Consider the following 26,850-nt stretch of genomic DNA (forward strand, 5'->3'; position numbering starts at 1 on the left):
GCAGAATGAAATTATGAAATTTTACTCTCTTTGAATTTCTCTTTTTCAAAACAATATACTAAAAGTACCATTCTCCTTAGTAGCCAGACTTTTCTAGTAGTTGTTTGGGACAAAACACATAGCTTTGTTAAAATCAACCAAACAGAGACTTGCTGAGGAGCAGGCATGTTGTTCAGGTTGTCACTGTAACAAATGGAGGGAATAATTCACTATGGCAACAGTCTCTTCCCATCAGCTGCTACTGTGGAGGCTGTTGTTTGTGGAAGTATTAATTAGGGAAATGTATGATTTCTCTGCATAAAAAATAATATCTTTTTCATTTAGCAGTTTTTTAGAGATTGCAAATAGAGTGAGCAAAATTTTTACTTCTCCAGCAATCATTAGCCTGTATCCTACCTAGGGATCCCAGATCCCTGGTGGGGGATCCCCCGCCCCTGCTTCCCACACCCTGTCCCCACTTACCAGAGCAGCGGGGGGGCACACACCTTCCTTGTGTACTCCCCCGCAGTGCGGTGCGCTCTTGTGCACCGCAGCCACCGGGATCGGGCCCGTTTTGGCACAGATCGGGTCCACTGTGGAGCACGGGAGCACTCCTGTGCTCTGCAGCTCTCAAAATGGGCCCGATCTATGGCAAATTGGGCCCATTTTCAGCAGCTGCAGAGCACAGGACTGCTCTTGCGCTCTGCATTGCCCCCAAACAGGCCCATTTTGATGCAGATCTGGCCTGTTTTGAGGCGCTGCAGAGTGCAGGAATGCTCCTGCACTCAGCAGTGCCCAAAATGGGCCCATTCTGCCACGGATCTGGCCCATTTTGAGGTGCTGCCGAGTGCAGGAACGCTCCTGCGCTCCGCGGCACCCCAAATGGGCCTGTTCTGCCAGGCCTGTTTCAGTGTGGATTGGGCTCGTTTTGAGGTGCTGTGGAGTGCAGGAATGCTCCTGCATTCAGCTGCACCCAAAATGGGCTCGTTCTGCTGAGGATCTGGCCCATTTTGAGGTGCTGTGGAGTGCAGGAATGCTCCTGTGCTCCACAGCACCTCAAAAACAGCTCTGCGGCTCTGCGCACACTCACCCCCTCTCTCCAAAAGTAAGTGCTGGGCCCCTGTCCCCCGCCGGGAGATTGAGGGGGCCTGACAACCCTAATCCAACCACACCTCTAAGCAAATCACCATCAGGAGCAAGGCAGAGAATGCATATTACTTCCATTCTGGAAGTAATATCTCTCTATTGGCTGCCCTTCAGTTACTGGGCTCAGTTCAAAGTTTTGGCTATCACATTCAAAGCCCTTCATGGCCTTGGCCCCTCATATCTGTGGGACCACCTCTCTCTCTATGCTCCACCACAGCAAGTTCACTCATCTAAACAGGGCTTTCTGAAGATGCAAATGGGCAAAATCAGTTGTTGCCCATACATGTACATTCTTTGTGGTGGCCCCCAGCTTATGGAATGGCTTGCCTGAAGAAGACAGGAAAGCTCCTACTCTCTCATCTTTCTGCAAAGTATGCAAAACTGAATTAGTTAGAAGGGCTTTTCACTTAGGTAAAATAGGCCTATGCTGTAAGAAATGGATCAAACTAATGTTTTGGTAAAGGGATAGGGCATGTAGACTATACTACTGGTTACTATCTGTTGATGTAGATATGCTCCTAGTGGGAGTTTCTGCATCATGTCAAATTACTTATGTTTTGTTTCTGTAGTGTTTCATATCTGTATATCTGTTGTTCTAAGCTAGTTTGCCATACCCTATTGTTTTCTTTGTTGTTGATCGTATTGACTTACTCTGTGTTACCCTCCTTGGGTTTCAATGAGAAAGGCAGACTATAAACAACATAAAATAAATAAATAAATAAATTTTGGAACCTTCTAATAACTTCAATGACTCGTCCTCCAATGGAAGAGCCACTTACTTCTTCTTACTGGCAGAAAAACTTTGGAGTAGAGCATAACAAAGAGTCAAAATAAGCAATTGGTAAGGCCGTGAAGAAGCGGTTGTGGCAAAATTGGAAAAACCAAGGCTAGCGAACCCATTCAGGAAAAACCAAGGCTAGCGAACCCGTTGCCAATCTCCCACTGGGAGCTCCCTTCGGGGCAGCACGGCAGGACGATTTCACTGCATAATGTGTCATGGGTTGAATGTTTACCCTGAAAATAAGAAGAATAAAGATGGATTGAAAAGAATGAAGATGTGGATTCTTTAAGTGTACATTGATTTGGATAATCCTTGCCTGTGGCATAAGCAGTTTTGCAACAATTGGGTCTGTTTGGGAGTTGTCCCCTTCGTTTGGCATTTACATACAGACCTCCCCCTGATATACTGTGTCCTAGGAAATGATAGCCAGAAGCATGGGAATAGAGCAAGAGGGAGTAATTAGATCTACCTATCCTGGAGAATGGGTCCAGTCTGTAGGAGAGAAATGTCAAACGTCCTGTGTCGTCAGCCCAGAGAGAGAGAGAGAGAGAGAGAGAGAGAGAGAGAGAGAGAGAGAGAGAGATGCGGAACAGCACTTGTGGATCCAGGAAAGAGAGCATGAAGAGAGATTTGGGGGGGGGGGGGTGACCCTAAGGGAGAAGCCTGGAAGCTTGCACGACTTGAATGGGGCCAGGACCCTACCTTTATAGGTAAAATGTGCCCTAAGACACAGGAGAGTTCTCCTGGCAGTTAGGACAAAGAATCTAATGGTCGGTTCCTGGGTGTAACAAAGGATTCAAGTCCTTTGGTTGATGGCTGTCAGGGTGCATGCAAGCAGATGCAAAACTAGTTCCAGCACTGCACAAAAGGGACAGTTTTCTTGATGAAGTACCAGAGCCAGGTTAAGTGTTTTTAGGGAGGGGATACAATATGCCAGGAACGACTGTACATGCTTATGAATGCCAATTGATTAATTCCTCGATCACGGATAGGAAATCTCATCATGGGAAGAGGGACAGGAATGTGTTAAGTGGGGGTGACTCAGCGAGACCTTTATTGCTCTGGACCTTCTGGCGCATAGGTGGACAGCGAGACCAGTCTCATCACAATGCTTCTGCATTCCAATGTGGCATTCCGTACACACCTGGTTCTCCAGGGCAGGATCTGGCAACGACAGGGGCTCTCTGATTGGCAGTGCTGCAGCCATTTTAAACCCCAGAGGCTTGTATACTTTTAATATCATGAGCAGTCATATAAAAACTGCTATTAAAATGGCGGAGGCCAGGCTGACTGCTCACAGTGGGGGACAGTGAGGTACTTATTCCCTGTGCGTGTGCATAGTGTGTGCATGCTCCTGCACTCCCCAGTCTTAGAGAAATCAGGGTATGTCTGAAACAGAGCTGAGTGAAAACTGCCCCTTTGAAGGGTAGTTTTCACTTTCAGCACACAGTCACCATGACTCTGTATTGGGAAATGAGAGAGACATAGGTGGAACAGTGACTCCTCCCTCCTCCGTTGTGCTCATTTTCCAATGGGGCAAAGCAAGGGTTCATGGTGCATGCATGCTGAAAATGAAAACTTCTCCCCAGGGGCTGTTTTCACTCAGCTCTGTTTCTGTGTGCACCAGAATTTCTCTGTGAAGGGGGAGCAAATGCATATGCTTCTCCCTACCCCTGTGTCTCCCCCCTCCAGTGGCCAAGTGAGTGGATCCAGATGTGGCAGGTTGGGACAGGGGGACAGCAAACCTAGTTCCAAGGTCATACTTTGCCTAGGGTGCCAGAAAATTTTGGGCTGACCCTGTATGGGTCATGGCACCAAATAAATTTACATGTTGTGGTTCACCATTAAGGTTGCCAGGTCCCTTTAGTCCCCCAGTAGGGGACTGGGAACCCGGCACTCACCCTCTGTGGTGATTGGCATCCCTTCTTGTGTACACACACGCTCCCAGTGTGGGTGATGACATCACTTTTGGGAAGTGACATCATCATGCTGGTCAAAGGGCAGCTTGGCAGGCGCTCCTGCACTCACCAAAGGGCTGAATTCCCCCCCCCCCCAGCAATTCATGAACAGGTAAGTAGGGTCAGGGGGGAGAAGGTGAGAACAGGAGATCCTCTGCCCTGGGCAGGGGATTGGTAGCCCTATTCACCATATCCAAAAGGTTGGAAACCACTTGCTTAATACATGGCAGAAGTTCCGTTGGGGAGTATGATCTGACATCAAATTTTTCAACTTCTCTATTTTCTGTTCAGTTGTATGTGTATGTGATGGTTGTATGGTGGCAAATTAACTCCTTGATCTCTTTCTAGATTTTTAACCCTATCCTAGCTCCCTAGAAAGGGCAAAATAAAAGGAATTTAGATGTCCTGTATCTTAATGGAAACTCTGAGATTCTTGTTAGCTTCTTAGCTTACTGATTCCAGAAACTGAACAGTCGCTTGATTATTGGGACAGATTGCAGCAACAGACCCAGGAGTTAATAGCTCAATTTTCTACTTCTCTGAAACAAAATTTCCCTTGAAAACAGTGTATGAATTTCTGAAGAATGGCAGAGTCCCTCAGAATGGTTAAATATTTGGTTCACTGGGTCCTATCAGCAGGTACAGCCTGCAGGGAGCTTGTTTATCCAGCAGAACGATCTCATTATGAGGACAGTGATGTACTGTGGGGTTTACTTCATCCCCTGAAGCTATTCAGGGAAACAAATGGGCAAATGATATTCATCTTATTCTTTGCTTTGTGCTATTATCAATTGCAATAACTGGTTGCATATTAAAATGGAGATTACACTACAGCCACTTTATTGAGTGTAGCTGTGAAGCTTTATGCTTTTGAATAATTCAAGTGTTTTTGCCAGTTTTTAAAAAATAAAAAGAAAGTATGATCGACAGCAAGAAGGCATGGTAATGGAAACCTACACACAGAGAGGTCCGATACTGGGAAATGTATTATTTTGTCATCATTGTGACTATTTATTCCATGAATGAAACTAGGATAGAGGTGGGGGGGGGGGTGAAACTACTTTAAAAAAAGAAGACAGAGCTTTAACTGCTACTTTACCTGGTAGGGTTTTGTTATTGTTGTTGCTTATATGTACTTATATCCTTTCCATCTCAGTTATTAATGAGCATATTGAACTGTACTAGATGTAGCAGTGATCACCAAAGAATGGTTTCCATTCTTCTGTTAATTCATGTATTATTATACTTTGAGCACTGTTTTTCTGCTAGAAACAATGTCTGGGGAAAACAGATTTTTCGAAAAGAAATCTCAAGCAATCTTACTTTGCAGATGCATTATCAAGTAGCACCAATTAGACAGAATCAAGTTAGAGACCCACAAAAAAGCCTGAGAGGCCTAAACAAACGTGTTCTTTCTTACATTCCACTCCAATACATTCTATGCCTTTTCCCAATGGCAATCTTCAGAATTCTCACAGTCAGAGATTGACAGTTCAGTACTTTTTCTATGCTGATGACTAGTCTACAAGTAGAAGAGAAGACTAGAAACAAGCAGGAGTGGTACAATGTTTCAGAATCTGGATTTATCAAAGACTAGCTGCAGGTTTTTTAGAGAAAAACCACGAGCCCTTCCATCACAGTTTCTATTCCTTTTTTCAGTTGCAGCCACTTGTTTTCATCGCCCAGTTGTGGTTTTACATGGTCTCCCATCCAACGAATTAAAGGAATAGCCAATTTTCTGTTAATTGTGACAAGAAATAGAAAATGGATGTGAGATTCTTCCCTGTAGACTTGAACAAATAAAAAGTAAAAGGTATTGCTATTACCAGGGGGATAGATACTGGTTGCTTGTGCTTGTGGCAGGTAAGAGTTTTTGTTTTTATAGGCAGGCTCTAATTTATGGGAACAGTTCATCACAAGTGCATTGCTGTCTTGTATATCCAAAGATGTTCTAAAGGAGTAGGATGTGAAATTGTCTTGATTATGAACTTTTCACATGTTTTCAGCCCAAATCTCCTATGGTTATATGGATTGTTCCTTAGTCTTATAATGGAAAAGATAATACTATATATTTCTTTTAAAAAATGCTGGATTAAAATTCCAGTCCTTAGGGAAAAAAATCACCACTCCTAAGGCCATATTGTAACTCCTGTCACTTAAGTGACAAAGGCACAGGTAGCCTGACTTTGCGCAAGCCTGGTTTACAGAGGAGACTTGACAAGCCTCATCATTCCTATATTCTTGAGGCTCTGTTAGTTAACAGTTCTTCTAATCCAGGAGAATTTTGTAGTCACCAGAGGGTGTTCCAGCTCTTTCATGTTGCATAGTGAAACCCATTAATCTCCTACTTCTCCTACTTTACAATGGTTATTTTTTCTTAATTCATCATTTCTCATCCTGCATTGGACCCCTACAACTTATGATTGTGCTGTTTAACTGGCCATATGTAATTGTGATGAATCACCTTCCTACAGCTTTTCATGCTAATTATATCATTTGCAATTGATCAGAAATACCATGAAAGAAATCTGAGATTTTGTGGGATTCCAGAAATATTTGGGGACTTGGTCTTAGAGAACAGATTTTGAAAGTTAATACAAAATTATTTGAAAGTACAAGGTGACTTGCTGGAGATTGAGCAAATTTTTAAAATTAATTCTTAGTACAGTAGTCAGAATAAGGTACCTCAAGATATATTGGTCACTAAACTTTTCTGCAGCCTTTCATGCTAACTATATTGTTTGCAAATGGTCAAAAGTACCATGAAAGAGACTTATTTCCTTCTTTAATTCCAACTACCACAGAAATTTTCTTGTTGCACTGCCAGTTCAAACTGGTGAGATATTGCCTAGAAAACACACACCAGTGTTTGCTCTTAAGAAGCTGTCAGTTAACATATCAAAGCCACACATCACTTGGCTGAACTATGATGTTAAGTTATAAGGTGGCCAACTTGGGCTTGGTAAATTCCTGGAGAGTCAGGGAGGGTGCCTGGGGAGTAGGGGTGCCATTCCCCACTCAGGGCAGGGGATCCCCTGCTCCCATCCTTCCCCCCATGCCCACTTACTTGGTCGGCAGGGGGACATGCTCCCCAAGGCGCCCCCCAGGTGGCGCAGCACACTCCCACACTCCCAGCAGCAAGATTTGGGCTGAAACACGCCCATCAGGGGCCTGTTTGGGGCTTAATTGTGCCCTGCAGCAGGCTGATCTGGCCCCTTGATGAGCACGGGAGTGCGTCCGGGCTGCCCTTTGACCCACATAATGACATCACTTCCCGTGCTTATCAAGGGGCCAGATCAGCTTGCTGCGGGGCACGATTAAGCCACATGAAGTGATGTCATTGCACAAGCCGGGAGCATGCATGCAATGACCTGGTCCCACAGTGAAGTAGGTGCCAGGCTCACAGTCTCCTGCCAGGGAAGTTAAGGGACCTGGCAACCCTACAGGGGAGGCTGGAGTTTGGGGAGAGGAGGGAGCCAAATGGGAGATATGATGCCTTAGAGTCCATCTTCCAAAGCTGCCATTTCCTGCAGGGGAACTGATCTCTGTAGTCTGGAGATGCTGGTAACCCTAGCTACTGTGCATATGAGCAACCCCAATTGTTCCTCCTTTATGTGAGAACAATTACATTAATACTCATCCTTGTCTATATTTAATTGCTTCAAAACAGTTACAGTTAAAATCTCTTTTAAGAGAAATACTAGACTCCATTTTGACCCCACATTAGTTTGTAAGAACTCTCCTCACCTTAAGATCTAACCTAAAGTTACCAGTCTTAGGTAACAAGACTTGCTTTCTACTGTAACAGCCTCTGAGGCAGGGTAATTCTTTAATTTATCTTTAATATATTTAATTAATGCCATTCAATGATTATTATACCTTCTAATGTAGTTGGTCTATATTTTACAGGCATTTTAATCAAATATTTAAAAATAACTCATCTAAAAGTAGTAAAGCGCAGAATTAATTCTATACTTATTACTGAAATTAAGTAGGTAAGGCCATTCTACAGTTAGGGTCATTTAGGGTTGCCTACTCAGAGGGGGGGCATTCCTGGAGATTTTGGGGGGGGGTTAGGGTTAGGGTTAGGGGGGAGGTTAAGGAGTACAAGGTACAATGCCATGAAGCCCACCCTCCAAAGCAATAATTTTCTCCAGAGGAACTGATTTCTGTCATCTGGATATCAGTTAAATATTTTTATGTGGAGCATGGGGTACGAATGTTTTAAAGAAAGTAAATATTTAATAAAAGCAGTATGAAGTATGTTGTTTTTAATCAATACCTCTAGCATAGAGACTTCAAAAGCAGAATTCCAGAATTTAAACAATGACTGCGCTCTGCATTCAGCAGTGTGCAACTCTGTAACCTATTTCTTCTTTTCTTTTCTCTTTTAGCTGATGGATGCACTGATTGGTCAGTGGATTACAAGAAATATCAAGTCTTAGTAGGAGAACCTGTTCGTATAAAATGTGCATTGTTTTATGGATATATAAGAGCAAATTACACCTTAGCACAAAGTGCTGGACTCAGTTTGATGTGGTATAAAAGCTCTGGACCTGGAGACTTTGAAGAACCTATAGCTTTTGATGGAAATAGAATGAGCAAAGAGGAAGATGCCATTTGGTTTCGTCCAACAGTAGCACAAGACAGTGGACTTTATGCATGTGTCATAAGGTATGTGGTTTAATTTGTTTTGGTAAAGAGAATCTATGTAAATATACTACAACATGCAATGAATTCAGTCATGGAACAGTGTCTTCATTTTAATCTCGATTTCTGAAAGTTTTGTGAATAACCAATGTTTTTATTCATATTTGATTTGTAGTTTGAGTGAAAATAATTTTATATAAGTATCAAAACACTTACTGTTAACCAGTACTATTGTTTTTTATTAAAGCCTCCCACTGTGCTAACAAGGAATTTGCTTTGAGTATATTATCTTTGAAAGGTTATCTTTCTGAGAAGTCATATAGCCGAATTCATGGCTCTCCTGTCCACCAAGGAACTAAAGACTTTGTACTTTATTGCTCTGCCTCCTGAATATGTTGCCCTTGTTTAGATAGCCCAAGCAAGCCTGATCTTGTTGAGTTGCAGAAACTAAGCAGGGTCTGTCTTGGTTAGTAATTGGTATGGGAAACCTTCAAAGAAAACCTGGGTTGTAGAAGCAAGCACTGGCAAACAACCTCTGTTAGTCTCTTGCTTTGAAAACCCCAGGAGGAGATTGCCAAAATTCAGCTATGCCTTGATTGCATTTTCAGCCACCATCACTGGATATGTTTTAGCACATTTTGATTTTTCTTTCTACAAGTATTCTACTGTTATTTTATTTGAGTGCTGCAATAATAGCCAAATACGACATAAGAGTATGTATGGAAAAGATGCCACAAGGAAAGTCTGGCTAAAGGAAGCAATTTGTTTCAGTCCTGCTTAGCTCAAGCTCATTAGAGGGTCAGCCATGATTAGTACTTGAATGGGAGACCACCAAGGAAGGCTGGTGTTGCTACACAGAGGAAGGCAATGGCAAGCCACCTCTGCTTGTCTCTTGACTGACATACCCTGTAGATTGGGTTGTAGGGTTGCCAGCCTCCCAGGGAGTGGGGTGGGGCTTAAGATCTCCTGGAATTGCAGCTCATCTCCAGCCAACAGAGATCAATTTCCCTGGAGGATAGACTCTATGTCATTATAACCTGTTGAGGTCTTTCCCTTCCACAAACTGAATTGTCTTCAGGCTCCAGCCCCAAATCACCAGGCATTTCCCAAGCATGTGTTGGCACTTGTGATTTGATGGCATATTCTTCTTCTTATATCATTTTCCAGATGAATCCTGCAAAAGGCTCTGAAATTAATTTAGGACCTTTCTATATTTCACAAATACTCCCAAACTCCCGTACAGCACATCACTTCTCACAGTTCTTGCTTTTGAAATGCATATTCCTCTATTTCACTTGCTTCTGTATAAGTAAAATGATTCATACTTAAATATACTTTCCTGCCTATGGAGAAAACAGAGACCATCTGGACTCTCACTTAGATTTTGAAAATTACCAGAGAATATAGAATTAAATTTAGAGAGAGGTTAAATGATGCAAATACAAAATGCAGGAAGTGCCTTGCAGAGAAAATGCACAGTTTATTGCTAAATGGGATGTAACATTTTGTTTATTGCCCTATGCAGAAAGAATGTTAAAGCTCTGATAGCTCTTCATCGATATCTAGCTGAAAATATGTTTCAGTTACCTGCATTCTGCAGGAACCGTAATAAATTTCAGCCTTGCAAGTGTGACTGGGAAGTCAGCACACTTGTTTTGAAGATAGCTTATTTCATAACTAGAGAAAGTCCACACAGGCCAGGCAATGACTTTAACACATTAGTGAAATGATTGCCACAATTTCATTTTTCTATGCAGCTTCCTATTCCCAGTAGCAATCTGTGCTTTATCATGGATTCCATTTTTATAGTGATAAGTATTTTTTCTTGTTATTATATTCACTTCCAAATAAAGAATATACATGAATGGACTCTAAAGGTGAATAAAGTCAAGTACACATCCTAATGGCATAGACTGGAGTTATGTTAAAAGAACAGCATTTAGAACCAATTTATGCACAGTGTTATCTGTGATCTCACAATTTGTTCCCTCTGCTGAAAGTGCTGCCTAATGCAGACAATACATGTAACAATCTGTAGTAATTTTAGATAAATACTTGAGCTTTTCCATCAACCACTGTGACATTAACAGCTTCAGGCTTTTTTGCTTATGTAATTCAAGCTTTCAGCCAATGCATTGTCTGTGAACTACCAGATTATCAATAGTGGGATTGCAAGACATAATTAAGGAAATTAACATGTTGAGTGAGCTGTATTAGTAGTTACTGTTATGGATATACTGAACTGCTGGCCTCTCTGCATTTTTAAGCTACTTGTATTTACTGGCCATAAGCTGGCAACTAAGCTCTTCTCTAGAGCATTATAGGAATTGTAAATTACCCAGATATCTTCCCTCTAACATTAGTGATGTTTTAGGTGGCTTTGTCATGCCTGCCAGTCTGATCACTTTGCAAGAGAGTCTAACAATTTGAAATACAACAGTCTCCCAGTCACTGTCTGCAATATATGTACTACATAGTGGCTCGGCATGTGTGTGTGTGTGTGTGTGTGTGTGTGTGTGTGTGTGTGTGTGGCTGCAATATCTATTTCACTGGGTTTGTATGTTGGAAGCATCACCTAACATTCCTGCTCAAGGAATAAGATCCGATAAGGTTGCAGTATTATTGAAATTGATGCTGTACATTTGGTGATGTGGAGATGTCAAGAAACATGGCCTCTACCCTTATTTTTTCCTCCCACTGACTTTCCAGCATTCCTCTCATTGGGGAGGGAGAAATTAGCCTCCTCAAGTCACTGAGGGCCAAACCACCATGAGACAAAGTGCACTTGAATTACACTTGAATTACACTCAAATACACTTGAATTACAAAATACACTTGAATTACCCGTGTAATTCGAGCATATTTTGTCTCATGCGGTAAGACCCTGAGATTTTAGAGAATCCTGGATCAGAAGGTTACATGGGATGAAATTTCCAAATTGTTTCTCCTCTTATAATTTCTTATGGGTTCTCAGTTTATAGTGTGGATCTCTAGGTTTCAATCTGCCAACCATAGCTCCAAATGTGTAGCAATGCTTATACAGCCATGAGTCCTCTCATTGCTGTATCGTTTGTCTGGTGCCGTGTGTATAACAAAGATGTGCTTTGGAATTAGTGTAGCCCTAATCTTCTTTGCCATAAATGCTGTAAAAATCTTTCTAGCAGGCAACAAATCCTGGATTTATGACTGAGACTGAGTGCTAGCAATCAAAAAGAGGAAGCAGCATTATGAGGACTGTAACTTTCCCTAATAACCCTTACAGCATTGACTTTGAGGAGACTGCAAAGTGTTCACATTCACTGTGAAAACCATTTATTTTTACGAGTCTTTTCTTTGTATGAAATAATCGAGATAAACAGTTTTTCATATATTGAAGTATGTTTGCATTAGCAAATTGTACATTACAACCTTGAGAAGATCATATTTGAAAATAAAGGCTTGTGTGCATTCAGTTTGACTAAATAAAATACTGCTAAATAAACATATTTCCCTAGGAATTTTTAGGTTGCTTGAACAACCTTTTATGTTTTCAGTATGCTTCTAGCATCATATTTTATTTTCAATCTCACAAACTTTTAAAAAATAGATAGATATAACAACTCATCAGTTCTTTGCTGTTAAGGAAAAATAAACTTTCCTGAAGCTAGACAATCACCCTCGGTAAAGTCATGATCAGTGCATTCTTAAGCAGAGTTACTCCAGTCTAAGCCCACTGAAATCAATGCAGTGTATATTTCCTGGATACTCATGCTTGAAGTGGGCATGCTTCACTATGCAGGACTATGTATCATTCAGTTTAAGCAATGGTCTTCATAAAATCATGATTAATTTCTACCTGTAGCAATCAACTTTGCCTCATTTCTCTTGCTTTCTGAGAATATTTGCTGCCATTAGCATGGAATTAAGTAGTGGTGTTAGAAATTGTTTTGGGACAGAGGGTTAGATCCAGCACAAGGACTGTACAAGGATTGCTAAATTTCCTAGCTTCCCCCCACCTAGCTTCCCCCCACGCAGGATATTACATCACATAGGTCCTGTGTTTCCATAAATCAACTTTCTTGGGATCGGACATAGGAGGGGGAGGCTGGGTAGATTAGCAACTATTAGGATCTTCAACTGATGTATCATGTGATCCAGCTCAGAAAGCATAATGGGTTCTCAAGAGAATGTGTGTCATAAAAAAGGAAAATTGCAAGGAAGTTCATTCAGCAGTTCAGGAAGTTCATTCAAGCCACAGCTACCCACATTTATGGACAAGGGCACTTTACCTATAGGATGGCATCCAGTGTCTACTCAAAGATTTAAGTGAGACATTCTTGAAGCATTTTTGGTTGGTTGAGAAATTACTATGTTAATATCTTCACATCTGTATTAAATTTTAGCATTAAAGTACCAAGTACTAAGTACTAAATACTAAACAACTAACAGTGCAATCCTAAACAGAGTTAGACCCATTTACTTCAATTATTTACAAGGGTATAATTCTGTTTTGGATTGTGCTGTAAAGCATCTTTAGTACTGATGTACTAAAATGTTTCAGATTACATTTATTCATTGTAGGGATACTATTTTCACACTAAGGTTATATGTATATATTTATTATTTATATATGTGTATATATTTATTATTTATATTCCACTTTTCTCCCCAGTGTAAACCCAAAGTAGGCTTGTATCATCATTCTCCCCTCCTCCATTTTATCCTCACAACAATTTAAAATTTAATATTAATTGTAATTAACTGTGTTGGACCGGAACCATCGGGTTAAAAATAAACAAAAAGAGTTTTCTGCTAAACATTAGGAAAAATATTTAGTTCCAGTGATTCCTCATAGTTAGAGTGGTTCCTCAGTGGAACAAGCTTCTCCTTCTTTGAAGGTTTTTATGAAGAGACTAGATGGCGATCTGTCAGCAATGCTGATTCTATGACTCAGTGTGAATTTAGGCAGATTGTAAGAGGGAGGGCAGGAAGGAATGAGCCAGTTCTTGGCCATTGTGCCCCTTTCTTATATGCCAGGGTATTGTCTATTGAATATTTATCAGAGATGCTTTAGGCTGATCCTGCACTGGGCAGGGGGTTGGACTAGATGGTCTGTATGGCCCGTTCCAACTCTATGATTCTATGATTCTAATCTTAAAAATTCTCCCTGATGCCTAGCAGGACATCACAAAACCATGGTTTAATTAATTAAACTATGGTTACAGTAATTATCTGAATGCAGGCTACTTCACTAAATGGCTACAGTACATCTTGGTGTAGTGGTTAAGAGTGCAGGACTCTAATTTGGAGAACCAGGTTTGATCCCCCACTCCTCCACTTGAAGCCAGCTGGGTGACCTTGGGTCAGTCACAGCTTCTAGGAGCTCTCTCAGCCCCACCCACCTCATAGGGTGTTTTGTTGTGGGGATAATAATGACATACTTTGTAAACCGTTCTGAGTGGGTGTTAAGTCATCCTGTATATAAATCAAATGTTATTATTGTGGTGGTGGTGGTGGTGGTGGTTATTAAGCAGAGCTATATATTTCAAAGACCATTGATTTCAGTAGACTAAGAAGGGTGTACAGGATTGCTGTTGTTTTGAGTGTGTCAGACCAGGATCTCAAGTTAATTTATTAGCACAGTTAGCCTTAATTGCTATATATACATGAATATATCTGAATATAAAAATTCTGGTTTAATTAATTAATTAATTTTGGTTGTTATGTGGTAATGCTCTATCAGACTACAGAGAGGAGGCTGTAAAACCAGCATTTGTTGATGCAAATCAGGATTTAAGTGATTGTCTGTATGATGAATCTTGGTTTCATAAAGTAACCATAATTTCTTGTACTGTCTGAACTTTCTCTAGCCTTGTTTAGGCATTCATCTGAACATTTGAGAATGGCTAACCTCCATGAATTCAATATTCACATTTGGTATGCATACATGTATACTGTGGTCAAACAAGTTCAGCTGAAGGGGGGGGGGGCGGAGCAGGCTTATATGCCTTAAGCTCCACCCACCCCAGCAATTCCTGGATGCCAGGGAATGGCACAATCTGCCTTCTCTTCTAACAGGACTGCAAATGCAGTCCCCGTCCAAGCCGCTCTGTTTCTAACTGGGAAGGGGCCATCTTATTTTCATAAAGTGTTCACTTTATAGGTTCTCTACAGTTTTATAATATAAAAATAGCAGAGATGTAACAGATGTCATGAGCTTCTCAGAAAAATTTTAACTCATGAGATTTCGATATTTTATCTATGCATCTGTCTTTTTTATGCGAAACAAAGCATGAATGTAAAATTTTAAAGGATCCGGGAAATTATAGGCCAGTCAGTCTAACATCAATACCCAGTAAGTTGGTGGAAATCATTATTAAAGAGAGAATTAGTAGGCACATTGATGAACAAAAGCTATTGCGGAAGACTCAGCATGGGTTCTGTAAGGGAAGATCTTGTCTCACAAACCTGTTAAGAGTTCTTTTGAGGGAGTGAACAAACATGTGGACAAAGGGGAACCAATAGATGTTGTCTACCTTGACTTCCAGAAAGCTTTTGATAAAGTTTCTCGTCAAAGGCTGCTAAGTAAGCTCAATAGTCATGGGGTAAAAGGACAAGCCCTCTTGTGAATCAAAAACTGGCTAATGAACAGGAAACAGAGAGTGGATATAAATGGGCAATATTCACAGTGGAGGGTGGTGAGCAGTGGGGTACTGCAGGGCTCAGTATAGGGTCCAGTGCTTTTTAACTTGTTCATTAATGATTTGGAGTTGGGAGTAAGATGTAAAGTGGCAAAGTTTGCAGATGACACTAACCAGGGAGGATTGTGAGTAGAGATGGGCACGAACCGAAATACAAATCAAAATTAAGCACGAACCAGGCCAGTTCATGGTTCATCAGATTCCATTTCTGACGAACCGTCATGAACTTTAGGCTGGTTCATTTGGTTCATTTTTTTGGTTCGTCACTGCAGACAGCCTGGTGCCAATCAATCAGTTTCCTAGGCAACAGGGGATGAACTTCCTGCAGACCTTCTGCTGACATGGAAGTGAACTTCTGCTGGCCTGGAAGTGAACTTCTGCTGACTCAGAAGTGATGATTTTCTGACCTGGATGTGACGTTTTCACGAACCAAACGAACTGGTTCGCGAACCAGGGGAAGGTTCATGAAAGTTCATGGTTCGTGAAATTTGATGAACCACAAACCACATGGTTCGTTTTTTTCCAGTTTGTCAGGGCTTGCTGCGGCTGCCACTGGGCGTGGCACTGGGCAGTCTGCTCCTGACGTCACAGGGGGGCCAGGGACTCTGCAGGACCCTGCTCTGTGGAAGGAGGGGCGGTATACCTCACCCAGACTCCCTCTCAGTCCACTCGCTGGCCTGCTCAACCTGGCCTGCTTACCCTCTGCATCCTCCTTCATCTCCTCCTTCCAGAACTCTCCTCCAAGCCACCACCCTTGCATCCTACTGCTCTCACTCCACATCATCACTCCTCACTCACACCCACCACCTCAGAGCTCTTCCTAGCCACCTTATATAGGGCTTCCTTTCCCCGCCCTGCCCTCCTTCTAGGCTTGTTCCCTCTCCTGACTTGGCCCAGCTGTGCCTTCCCTCAGGTGTTTCCCTCCTACCACTAATCCCTTCTTGGCTTCCTTGCCTTGCTGGCAGGGTGGGGTTGAATGCGAGCCATCCCCAGCTGAGGTCTCCTTGGCCTTGCTCACGAGGAGCTGCCCCAGCCGGCTTCTGTGCTGCTGAGCCTGCCTGGCCTTGCTCGCGAGGAGCTGCCCTGGCCAGCTTGTGTGCTGCTGAGCCAGTTTGGCCTTGCTCGCGAGGAGCTGCCCTGGCCAGCTTCTGTGCTGCCTGTTCATTGATGCTGGGAGGGGTTACCCATCTCCTCCCCCAGAATGCCTGTGGCAGCTCCACCTGGAGGGGCTTGGCTCCTAGCACCTCCTGAGCCAGGCTGCTGTCCTCTAGCCAGGGTGTGGCTCTGGGCTGTGGTGGCTGCTTCTCCTCCTTGGAAGGTAAGGGCTCTGTCTGGGCTGTTGCTGTGTCCCTGTTCCCCTTGCCTTGGCCCTTTTCCTCTAGCCTGCTTAGCCCCCTTTCTCCCCCATGGTGGGTGGGACTAGCTGGCTTCTCCCTGCTCCCTCCAGCCTTCTGAGGCTTTGGCCTTTTGCCCCTTCCCCCTGGAGTAGGCAGGGTCTGGCTCTGTTTGCCAGACAGAGCAGCTGAACTGCTGTCTCCCGGCTGCCCCCTGCCGCTGTCTGCCAGCAAGTCCGGGGGCTGGGCTGCTGACCCCGGACACAGTTCATGCCCATCTCTAATTGTGAGGCCATCCAAAGGGCTTCAAGCATAGACAGCTTCAATAGGGGATTGGGTAAACATATGGAGCAGAGGTCCATCAGTGTCTATCAGCCACAAGGTATAGATGGAACTCTCTGTCTAGGGCAGTGATGCTCTGTATTCTTGTTGTTGGTGGGGGGGAGCAAGTGTCCCTTCCCCACTGGCAGACATCCTGATGACACCTGATTTTTTGGCTACTGTGTGACACAGAGTGTTGGAGTGGATGGGCCATCAGCCTGATCCAACATGACTTCTCTTATGTTCTTATGTTATTAGTTGATATCTTAGTATCCTTGTCTAATGGAAAAGCACTTTAGAATGGTAAAACTTTGAGAGAATTTTGTATCTAGGGCTTTAAGGCAATGTGATCCATTTATTTTTCTTTGCCAATTTAATAGGTGGTAAATACCAGCATGATGAAGGTGGAACTGGGAGATGATGGCAGCAAGGATCAAGGTGGTATAGACCTGATTAGAAAGCTTTAAAGTGGGGATGGCAAAGCTCCTAAGACTTGCCTCAGTGATATTTGATTCTTCCCAGATTTATTGAACACTTCTCTTATTAAAGTGCAGTATTTTTGAGCTTTTTCCAAGAAAGAATAAAGAAGCCAAGCCCAAGAAGATCTCCTGTTAGCCTCATCCTTTCTCAGAATAACAAACACCTGGGTAGTGTGGGGAAACTGGTGAGAAGGCTGGCTGGAGACATTTGAACCCTTGAAGTCCATATTCTTAAGGAATATAATAAATCATTCATATTTAAGGCCTGGAGAGTGTTGGATTTTGTAGTCTCTAATGGCTCTGAGTTAATGAATAACACAGGGAATATAAAATACTATAAGCAAATTATATTCCTTGGCATGTTCAAGAGCACTGAAACTAAGAACAAGGCCTATAAGGCTGTTCCAGTGTCAGACAGCCCTCACCAGTACCGGTTACTCCCTTGCAAATGTTTGAGAGGACATAATTGTGGTGATAGAAACCCCATTCCAGGCTGGGCTGAGCTTCTGGGAGAGTGGAATTTGCCTTACTTTGCAAGCAGTCCAGGGTGTCTGAACTCAAGTGGTCCATTTTCACACTTACAGTTTTGAAATTTGTGCCATTGCTATTGTAAAAGAAGATTTGCTAGCAACATATGAAGCAGTTTTATCAGGATTCAGCAACCAGAAATTTAGAAAATTTATGCTAGACAGTATAACTCACTCAGATATTTGATGCCTAGTGAAAGACCACACTCTGCCATACACATAAGGTGTTGCAGTTGCTTTGCACTTGCTACCATACACGTGTAATTTACATGGTGTTCTGTTTTGAACAGAAACAATTAAGTAAGGTCTTTTCCACATGGGACTTTTTCATCGGTTCTGGCCCCATACTATATCGATTTATCTCCAGAGTGGAGATACCCCAATTCAGTCTCCAAACTGCTTCCCAGACTTTTTTGCATTCTACATGGAGAAAGGCTGCAACTGCTGCAGAACTGATCTATCTTGGCTTTTCTGCAGCTTTTCTCCCTCCACACATACCCCAATGTTTGTTTTTTCCCAGCAAAGTCAAACTGGGGCTTATTTGAAGTGCAGAATACTTTCTTCAGTGTGAGGCCTGGACTGGCCATACCCTTCCACCTCTCTTTTATTCTTCTGCATCCTGATTGGTTAAACAGCAACTAATTAAGTTTTTTTCTTGTTTTTCAAAAAATTAAATGGCAATGTTGCAATGTTGATACCATTAAAAAAGCCAAAAAAAAAAAGTCCCTTTGTTAGTTTCCTCAACAATTAACTGAAGAAACCTAGGAGTCCTCAGCCCATGGACTCAGGAAACTAACAATGGACTGAGGAAACTGATGAGTCCTCAGAGCCTGAAGCAGAAAGCATTTTTCGAGTGCAGAAATAAAAAACAGACACCAGTTCAGTTCAGCTTCCTCAAAGTGTAAAATTAAAGGATCAAAGCAATATGGGACCAGAACTGATGAATAAAGCGGATCCAATCCTCATGCGGTGAATATGCAGAAAGCCTGTTGTAAAGTTCACCGTGTGGAAAAGGCCTACATCAAAACTACAGTTTTGTGTTTAAAGCCCTCTGATTACATAAATCCAATGAGCAAAATAGAAGGTTTTGCACAACACACACACAACAACAATTCCCAGAAACACTTTAATAAACAGAGACATGTTGGGAATCATATGTGATCTGAACATGAACTGTTCAGTATTAAACAAAGAGAACTGATATCTGTTTAGACGTTAACCATAATCTTGCAATAATGTGGGTCCAATATATGTTAAACAAATATACAACCCTGAAGTAGTTGTGGCCATTGTCTGGAGGTGCTTCTGTATCTTAACTTCTGCACTGTTGACCACTTTGCTGTCTAATCTCACTTTTAAATACCTCTTCTTTAGAGAACAAAGTTGAGATGTTTGCTGTTAAAAGAACAGGAAAAAAATAAAACAAGTCCTCTACGTAGTGGTATGAAAGGTTATGTAGCTTCTCTGCTACATAGTTAATTGCAGGAATTGATTCTAGTGAGTCATGAGAAGTTATTTTAAATAGGCAATTAGCAACTTCCTTTTAAAACTGCTCCATCTGTTAATAAGAGTTTTTTTTTAAATCCTTAAAAGTAAGAAAAGAAAAACAATATTACTTGTTTTTGATGTAATAGAAACTATCACAGCTTTATGAAGTAAAAAAAAAAAACCTAAGCAGCAGGTTTATAGTCCCCCCCAACAAAAATATTACTTGGGATGTTTTAGCTAATTGCTTATCTGAGGGTATGACATTCCCTTGTCCTTAAACCACAGAAATGGCATCAGAGACATGTTTGAAACTTTGAAAATAACTAGTTAGTTTATTTATATTAGAGAGGATAGGTTAGGTGAAGTCAGGAGTTGAAACTTTTTGAGGTAAAATTCAACAAATATATATCTAGTTTACTGAGGCAAAGTTCAGAACATGAACAGTCTTCAGTAGTAGGCCATCGCCGAGAGAGGGAGGAGAGCTAGGAGGCAAGGCAACAAAATACACCAGAAAACCATAACGGAGTTAAAAGAGGCCACAACTTTATTGATTTTCAGCTCACGGAGCATTGGTGCTGCGTATAGCACTGATCCGAACATCGGCTGACCCCCCATGCCGCTCAGGCACCAGCTGAGAAGGGGAAACCATGGGATGACAGTTAGTGGGATACCACATGGGTGTGCACCCGTGTGGATCCCCTGACACCTGGGAGTGAGGCAGACTTGATAGAAAGCTGGGGCCCAGTGCAGGCTCTGCAGAGGTTTAGCTGCTTTGAGTTCATTTTGCTTTCTTTTCATCCCTCTGTGAGTGTGTGTGTGTGAGAAAGAGAGAGAGAGAGATCTGGGGTTCAGCACGGGCTCTACAGAGGAGGTTTAGCTGCTTTGAGTTAATTCTGCTTTCTTTTCATTCCTCTGTGAGAGAGAAAGAGAGAGAGCAAGCTGGGGCCCAGCGCGGGTTCTGCAGAGGAGGGTAAGCTGCTTTGAGTTCATTCTGCTTTCACTTCATTCAGGGGTTTCTGTGTATGTGTGTGCTGCTTTGAGTTCATTCTGTTTTATTTTCATTTGGTGTGGGTGAGGCTGTGTGTGTATGTGTGCTGCTTTGAGTTAATTCTGCTTTCTTTTCATGGGGGAGGGGAGCTGTGTGTGTGTGCTGCTTTGAATTCATTCTGCTTTCTGTTCATGGGAGTGTGGGGGGCTGTGTGTGTGCTGCTTTGAGTTCATTCTTTCTTTTCATGGGGGTGGGTGGGGCTGTGCATATGTGTGTGTCTTGCTTTCATTCTTTTGTTGACTGAAGTTGACATTGTTATGGTTCCCACAGCTTTTGAATGCAGATTGCTTCTGTGTTAGTTAAATATATCAGTTATGGCTATTTGTATTAATTAAAATATCAGTTATGGTTTTTCCAGTTTTATGCTAGAATCACTGTGTCCAAGTCACACAAGGCTTTCATCAATATATTCATCAGCATATAGGTATTCTTATGTCTTAACAGCTGTAACTCAAATGGTTCTCCCCACTCTCAGCTGATTAACATCACTGAAATTGCAGTGGACATATGGGAGTTAAGGAAGTTTTTATGAATATTGTTTGTCTGGGACGTTGGGATATTTATGAGCATTTCACAATGTTACAACAGCTTAGCCATTAGTAAGGTAGAGTTGGCAGGCAACAAGGGAAAAAAGCCATTTTAAACAAAGTATAAATCTAATGCAGCTAAAGTTGAGTATCTAATGTTGAATTGCTCTAGTAAAGCAAAACCCTCCCTGAAAATTTGAAAATTCAATATTCATTAGATTAGGAATTTCAGACTGTGGAATTTTGAGAAAAAATTTTGAAGTTTTTTTTCTATGCTGACAAAGGGAATCTGTTAGAATTTAGATGTATGAGATGGGTTTTGGATTTTTAGAGGACCCCTCCTTCTTGCATATTTTAAAATATGATTCCAAAGAAATGAAATGTTTGGGAAAGGGAATGGAAGATTTCACTTTTGGTAGTGGATACAGAAAGGAAAAAAAACCTTTTCTCATAATAGTGTAATTCCCCAAGCTTACTAACATTTATCTTATCGTAATGCATTGTGCTGGGTTCCAGGAAGTGGCATCACTTCCAGGAGTGATGTCATCACACATTTCTGGGAGTGTGCACATGCGCTTTGCATGCATACATGTGATAATAGAGAGTTCCACCACCTCTTTTCCCAGAAAAAAGCCCTGGTTAACTGTGTGTACTTTCTGGTTAAAAGGATTTCAAATCTACCATTTTTATATACTAGATATGTGCTTCTTATGTTGCAAAAGAAATTGTGTTCTCCTGTGTTTCCTGGTCAAGAAGCTGCTTAGTTTATTACAATGTTTTTAAATCTGATTTTTGGTAACAATGAGAAATCCTGTTCTTTCACTCAGATAGTTTAGTTTACCTCTGTTAAGTATTGCAATGCCTTATCTAAAATGGCTCTGTTGATGGTGTTGGCAAAACAAGTAATACAGAGCTTTTTCTTTAGCTTTTCTCAACCGATCTTTAGTTGACATTTCAGTTATTTCAGAAATAATTCCAAGCAGAATGAACATTTTTTTACTATATTCTGAGAGCCCATTGAATTAAAAATTGCATCAAAGTTCCAGTTCTAGTACGTATTGCCAACCATCTTATTTCTGGTTCTGCTATTAGTGAATTCTCTCTGTTGCTATTTGAAAGAATGGAGATTCTTCCCTTCAAGGACCTGACCAATTTGAATGTTTTGACTATAGTAAAATAAGCCCTCTTTTTACCCCTAAGTGGTATTTACTCAGCTGGACCAGGCATTAAACTGCTAGACCTCAATGAGGAGTTCACCTTTTTATTCCATACCCCTACCATGTATAAGGATTATTTTTCACTATGGCTAATAGATTGGGCGCCAGAGTTCTTCCATGGTAACCTTCAACACAGCCTCTCTGTTTCAATCTCTTAAATTACTTGTTCTAAATTAAGGATCTTGTACGTATATAGATGAAAACCTTGGACACCTCACATATTAGAGAGTAATTCAGACCCAGGCAGACATCTCTCTGCCTTCCCTCTGTACTGGGGTAGTTGTAGAGATTCTGGGGCCCTGGTCAAAATTCAAGAAACACTGAGCAGGAAGTGCAAACAGACTGTGCTGCTGCTGTGACTCCCAAGCCTCTAGAACCATAGCAACCCCCACAGCTAATCCCCCATGGCAGATTCCTGAATCACTGCTAGTTCTACTGGTGTGCCAACTGGAGTTCCACAACCTTCTTGTGCAGAATAAAATATTAACCAAATGGGCTTAATCCATCCTCAGTTAAATATCGCTGTTCTCTTTCTTTCAGTGGGATTACAGGGGTTTGTGAGCTCATTTCGGGCCAAAATAGGCCTGCTACAAAGTGGAGGAGCACTCTCAGGGTGTCAGGACAATGTCACTCCCAGTAGTGACATTGTCATGCTGCTCCAGTAGCATGCCTGGAAGGCCCATTCCCAGGCCTTCCTCCTCAGCCGGCCAGGTAAGTGGAGGTAGGGGGTGGAGGGTGAAAGCGGAAGAGCCCCTACTCCCACTGGGGATGGGATCCCTACTCTTACCTGACCTGTCTCCTCTTTCTGCCATGTTTTCCTAATAAGGGCACAAAGCTGCATTCCTTGGTACCTATTTTTATGAACCAAAGGAACAGATAGGACCCAGAGTATTATTATCCAATTGCTCTTTTATCCATTATTGGATAGGATAAGGTTAAAGTTGAAATAATGGATAAAAAAGTCAGAAATTTTGAGGGAAGAACAAGGTGGGTTTTCTCAAGGAAACTCGGCAGTAGACCATTGTTTGGTTTTATCCCACATGATAGAGAAGTAGATTACTTCTGTAAATAATCATTTGTATGTAGCTTTTATGGACCTACATTCAGCCTTTGACAGGATTTGGTGGACTCAGTTGTGGCAGAAATTGAAGGAAAGTATGATCAGTAGACGTTCATTATGGCTACTGATCAGATTATATCAACGTACTAAAGTTAAAATAAGATGCAATATGGAAGGCCAGACTAGGGACTCTATTCAGTAGATTTCAGTAGATTTGTAGGTTGTTCTGTAGGAATTCCTTTTGGTGCTTTTGAAACATGAGGAAGAGAGGTACTCTGGCTCACATGGTTCTTAAATGCTCTCTATTTAGTGAAGAGAGAGACAGATGGATAACTCTGTTGTTAGACAAGGATGAGTTTATGAATAATTACAAAAGGTTATCTTTTATTTTGTGAAATATTTACACAAATATTACTAAGTACTTGGATTCCTAGTTGTCAGTAACCCAGCATAAAATAAAAGTTTATAACTTTATAATTAGGATAGGCTTTGAAGTAACCCTACCACCAAATCAGTGTTAGGTTAAGGCCAACAAAGCTGTAACAGAGAGGAAAGGAACAGTTAGGCTTAAATGTTAATAGAAATTAGCTGTTTACAATTATTTGAGTTTCAGCTATTTTTACTCTATAACTCTTCATTCTCTAGCAATAGATGCATCAATGGGATTAGTTTTGCATACACTCATTGTCAATTATATTTTGCAATAAAGCCCTGAAAGGATCGTTTGCAATAGGTTCTCCAGTGTTCAATGTCACCCCCCCCAAAAAATATAATATAGTCCTAATTTTACGACATTAACTATTATAAAATTAACTATTATAAAATTAACTATTATAAAATTAACTATTTTAACAACTCTTTCAGCATAAGCAATACATTCAGTTGGTTTCTTTTGTAGGAATTGGGACCTTCAGATTTGTAGGAGTGGAGATGAAATGAGGAAAACCTATTCTTTGCAGTAATTCTTACAGCTGTAGCACAGACCCATCAACTGCCATTGTCAAAGTAGTCCTTCTCAATCATTGCACGGCGTTCATGAGAAAAAGCTGTGAGGAATGTCAAGATGAAAAGGAATTTTGATTCCTCAACTTAGCTTCAGTTTAGTACCCAGGAAAGATTGTTAGAAATTTCTGATGGCTTTGAATGTCTCTGTTTGCAGTTTAAACAAACTGTTGTGTTTGGGCTCTTCAGAAGATAAGAAGGAAATCAGAGCAGAGATTTTTGAGAACTGAAACTTAATGTGAAAGAGAAAAGTGTTTTGTAAAGATCTGATAATGGGATAGTGATGACTTTTGTAGACAAAGAGGATGGTTTCAACAGCAGTTAAGATATCTTTGTAACGTGAAGAAAAAAGTTAAGAGGAAAACTTGTAGTATATGTCAAGGTTGGTGTGAAAAAGGAATCCTTTGACAATGGATGGAAAAGATTAGATTGACAATGCTGTAGCTTGTAGAAGAAGCACTCAACAGCAAATTTTAGGGATAAGCAGAGATATTTTTCTTGGTTTCAGATTCAATTTGTTTTATATATTAATTCTTTTGATCAGATGTTTAAAATTTTAACACCATGCATTCAGAATATCATACCAGAATTCCCTTCCTAACCACAGTGGAATGATTTCACCAGCCAGTAACTTCTATAGCTATGGTTTGCAACTGAAAAGTGGATTGCAGCTCTTCTGTACATGGGTTGCAAGGAAGAAAAGGATACAATCCTTTTTGGAGAGAGATACTAGTAATGAGTAGAGATGGGCACGAACAGAATAAAAACCCCAATATGATGTTAGTTGTTCGTTGCCATCCATGAACAGGGACTCACGAACAACCACGAACATGGCCCTGTTCACAAACATGTTCGTTGTTGGCTGTTCCTGGGGGCCAGCAGGCTGTCCTCCAGCCATCATCCAAGTCAAGATGCACCACTCCCAGAAACCTTACCTGAGCAGGCACCAGGAAAGGTACCAATAATAAATAATAGCTTGGCCCAGAGCCTGGCAGCGGCCCTGGAACTTGAAGGGGTAGTTTCCTATCACACCACACACAAAGAAAATTCAAGCTCCAATGCACTCTATCAAAATGCCAACAGCAACTGTCTCTCCATTGTTTGCAAAGTCAGAGCTGGGAGCCCCCCTCTCCCCTGGTCTTTGCTTCCTTGTTTGGAGCTCCACACTTGAAAGGAAGACTTGCCTATCAAGCTAAATTGGGCTTAGATTGGAGTTTCCAGGGCAACAGCAGGAGTTCAGAGTTCAGACAATCCCTGCCTAAGTTGCCAAGGGAATTGATTGCAGGTTCCAGACTGTCTGGCTTGACGAACAGCAACGAACGAGTCTTGCAATGACCATCTGTTCGTTTAGAATGGGGCCTCACAAACAGATTGTTCGCAAACAGCAGATTGGGCTGTTCGTGGCTTTTTTTAGTTCGTATTGCTGTTTGTGCCCATCTCTAGTAATGAGTAAGCTATCTGCTGGCACTGAGCAATTTGTGAACTGTTTGATTGGTGTTCTAAGTATTCTATAGTGATATAAATGATAGTATAGAGACATTTCATTATATTTATCAGTGTTAGGGAATTGGTACTTTGAAGACTTACTCTAAAATCACTTGACCTTAGTTCTAGAACAGGAAGTTTTAATGATGTCTTACTTGCTGTATTATTAAAATTGTTTTAAGCTGTTCCTCATGCTGGTAATGCTTATCTGTACACCCAGAAATATTACACATCCCAACATTCCAGAGGAATCAGGAAGGTGTGACTTCCATAAAAATTTCACAGCGAGTCATTCCACCTGAAGGCGTTAAAAATGTTCATCAGTGTTGTTACATTTTTTTTTAATTTTTGTGACATTCTACGAGAACTTTTTTTTAGTTGAAATGTGCATAATGAATTAAATAGTATAATACTGGTATTGAGAAGGTGACTGGGAAATTAAGGAAAATGTGTATTTTGAAGAAATAATTTTATAGTTGAAATACATTCATGTATTCAGGTAGTAGCATCACTGTTTAGACATTTCTTGTGTGGAGCTATAAAGGGAAAATGTCCATTATTATTATATTATTATATCCATTATTCTTATAATGATTGTCCATTAATAAATCTGAGTTTAATCCATATGCTGTTACCTCACATCTTCAATAACATGGTTTTACAAAGATAGTAGGTGTCTTTGGTGTCTTGGAACATTGGTGTCTTGGAAAAATAAGAGGCTGTGTGGCTGGTTACTGCTATAGAGCTGATTAATTGCTAGTTTTTAGATTTTTCAGGGAAAACTGGCCATTTTTCCTTCTCTGTCCTAATAGCCTTCTGTAAATCTATTCTGTCCACAGCACCATCTAATGCAATTAAGTCTGCAGCATGCTGAAAACTATAGATTTTTTTCATCATACCATTCCCTCCCATCTCTCTCTCTCTCTCTCTCTCTCTCTCTCTCTCTGAATTAGTTTATCCAATCTGATAATAATTTGGGGGAAATTATGATGCTTGCACACTGATTTGTAACAATTTAGGGTCTGATTAGACCTTATGTTATGCACCATCCCAACTCATGTTTAACATGTAACCTGGGAATCACTTTAAAAATAATGTGTATTTGAGTATTTAGGGGGAGAGATTTTCTTCTGTGTGTGGTGGGGAAGCAGGAGGGGCTTCATCATTC

The 26,850-nt window shown here is 41.2% G+C and overlaps 1 protein-coding gene across 1 annotated transcript in view; it reads left to right on the forward strand.

Annotated features, from left to right (window-relative positions):
* Positions 1-26,850, forward strand: part of IL1RAPL1 (interleukin 1 receptor accessory protein like 1) — a 742,385-nt gene that overhangs the window by 16,843 nt on the left and 698,692 nt on the right. Inside the window, exon 2 of the mRNA XM_054974391.1 lies at positions 8,259-8,538. Within this exon, the coding sequence (XP_054830366.1) occupies positions 8,259-8,538 (280 nt within the window). The remainder of the gene's footprint in view (positions 1-8,258; positions 8,539-26,850) is intronic.

This window comes from Eublepharis macularius, chromosome 3 (assembly GCF_028583425.1).
Source record: "Eublepharis macularius isolate TG4126 chromosome 3, MPM_Emac_v1.0, whole genome shotgun sequence".
Lineage (NCBI taxonomy): Eukaryota > Metazoa > Chordata > Lepidosauria > Squamata > Eublepharidae > Eublepharis > Eublepharis macularius.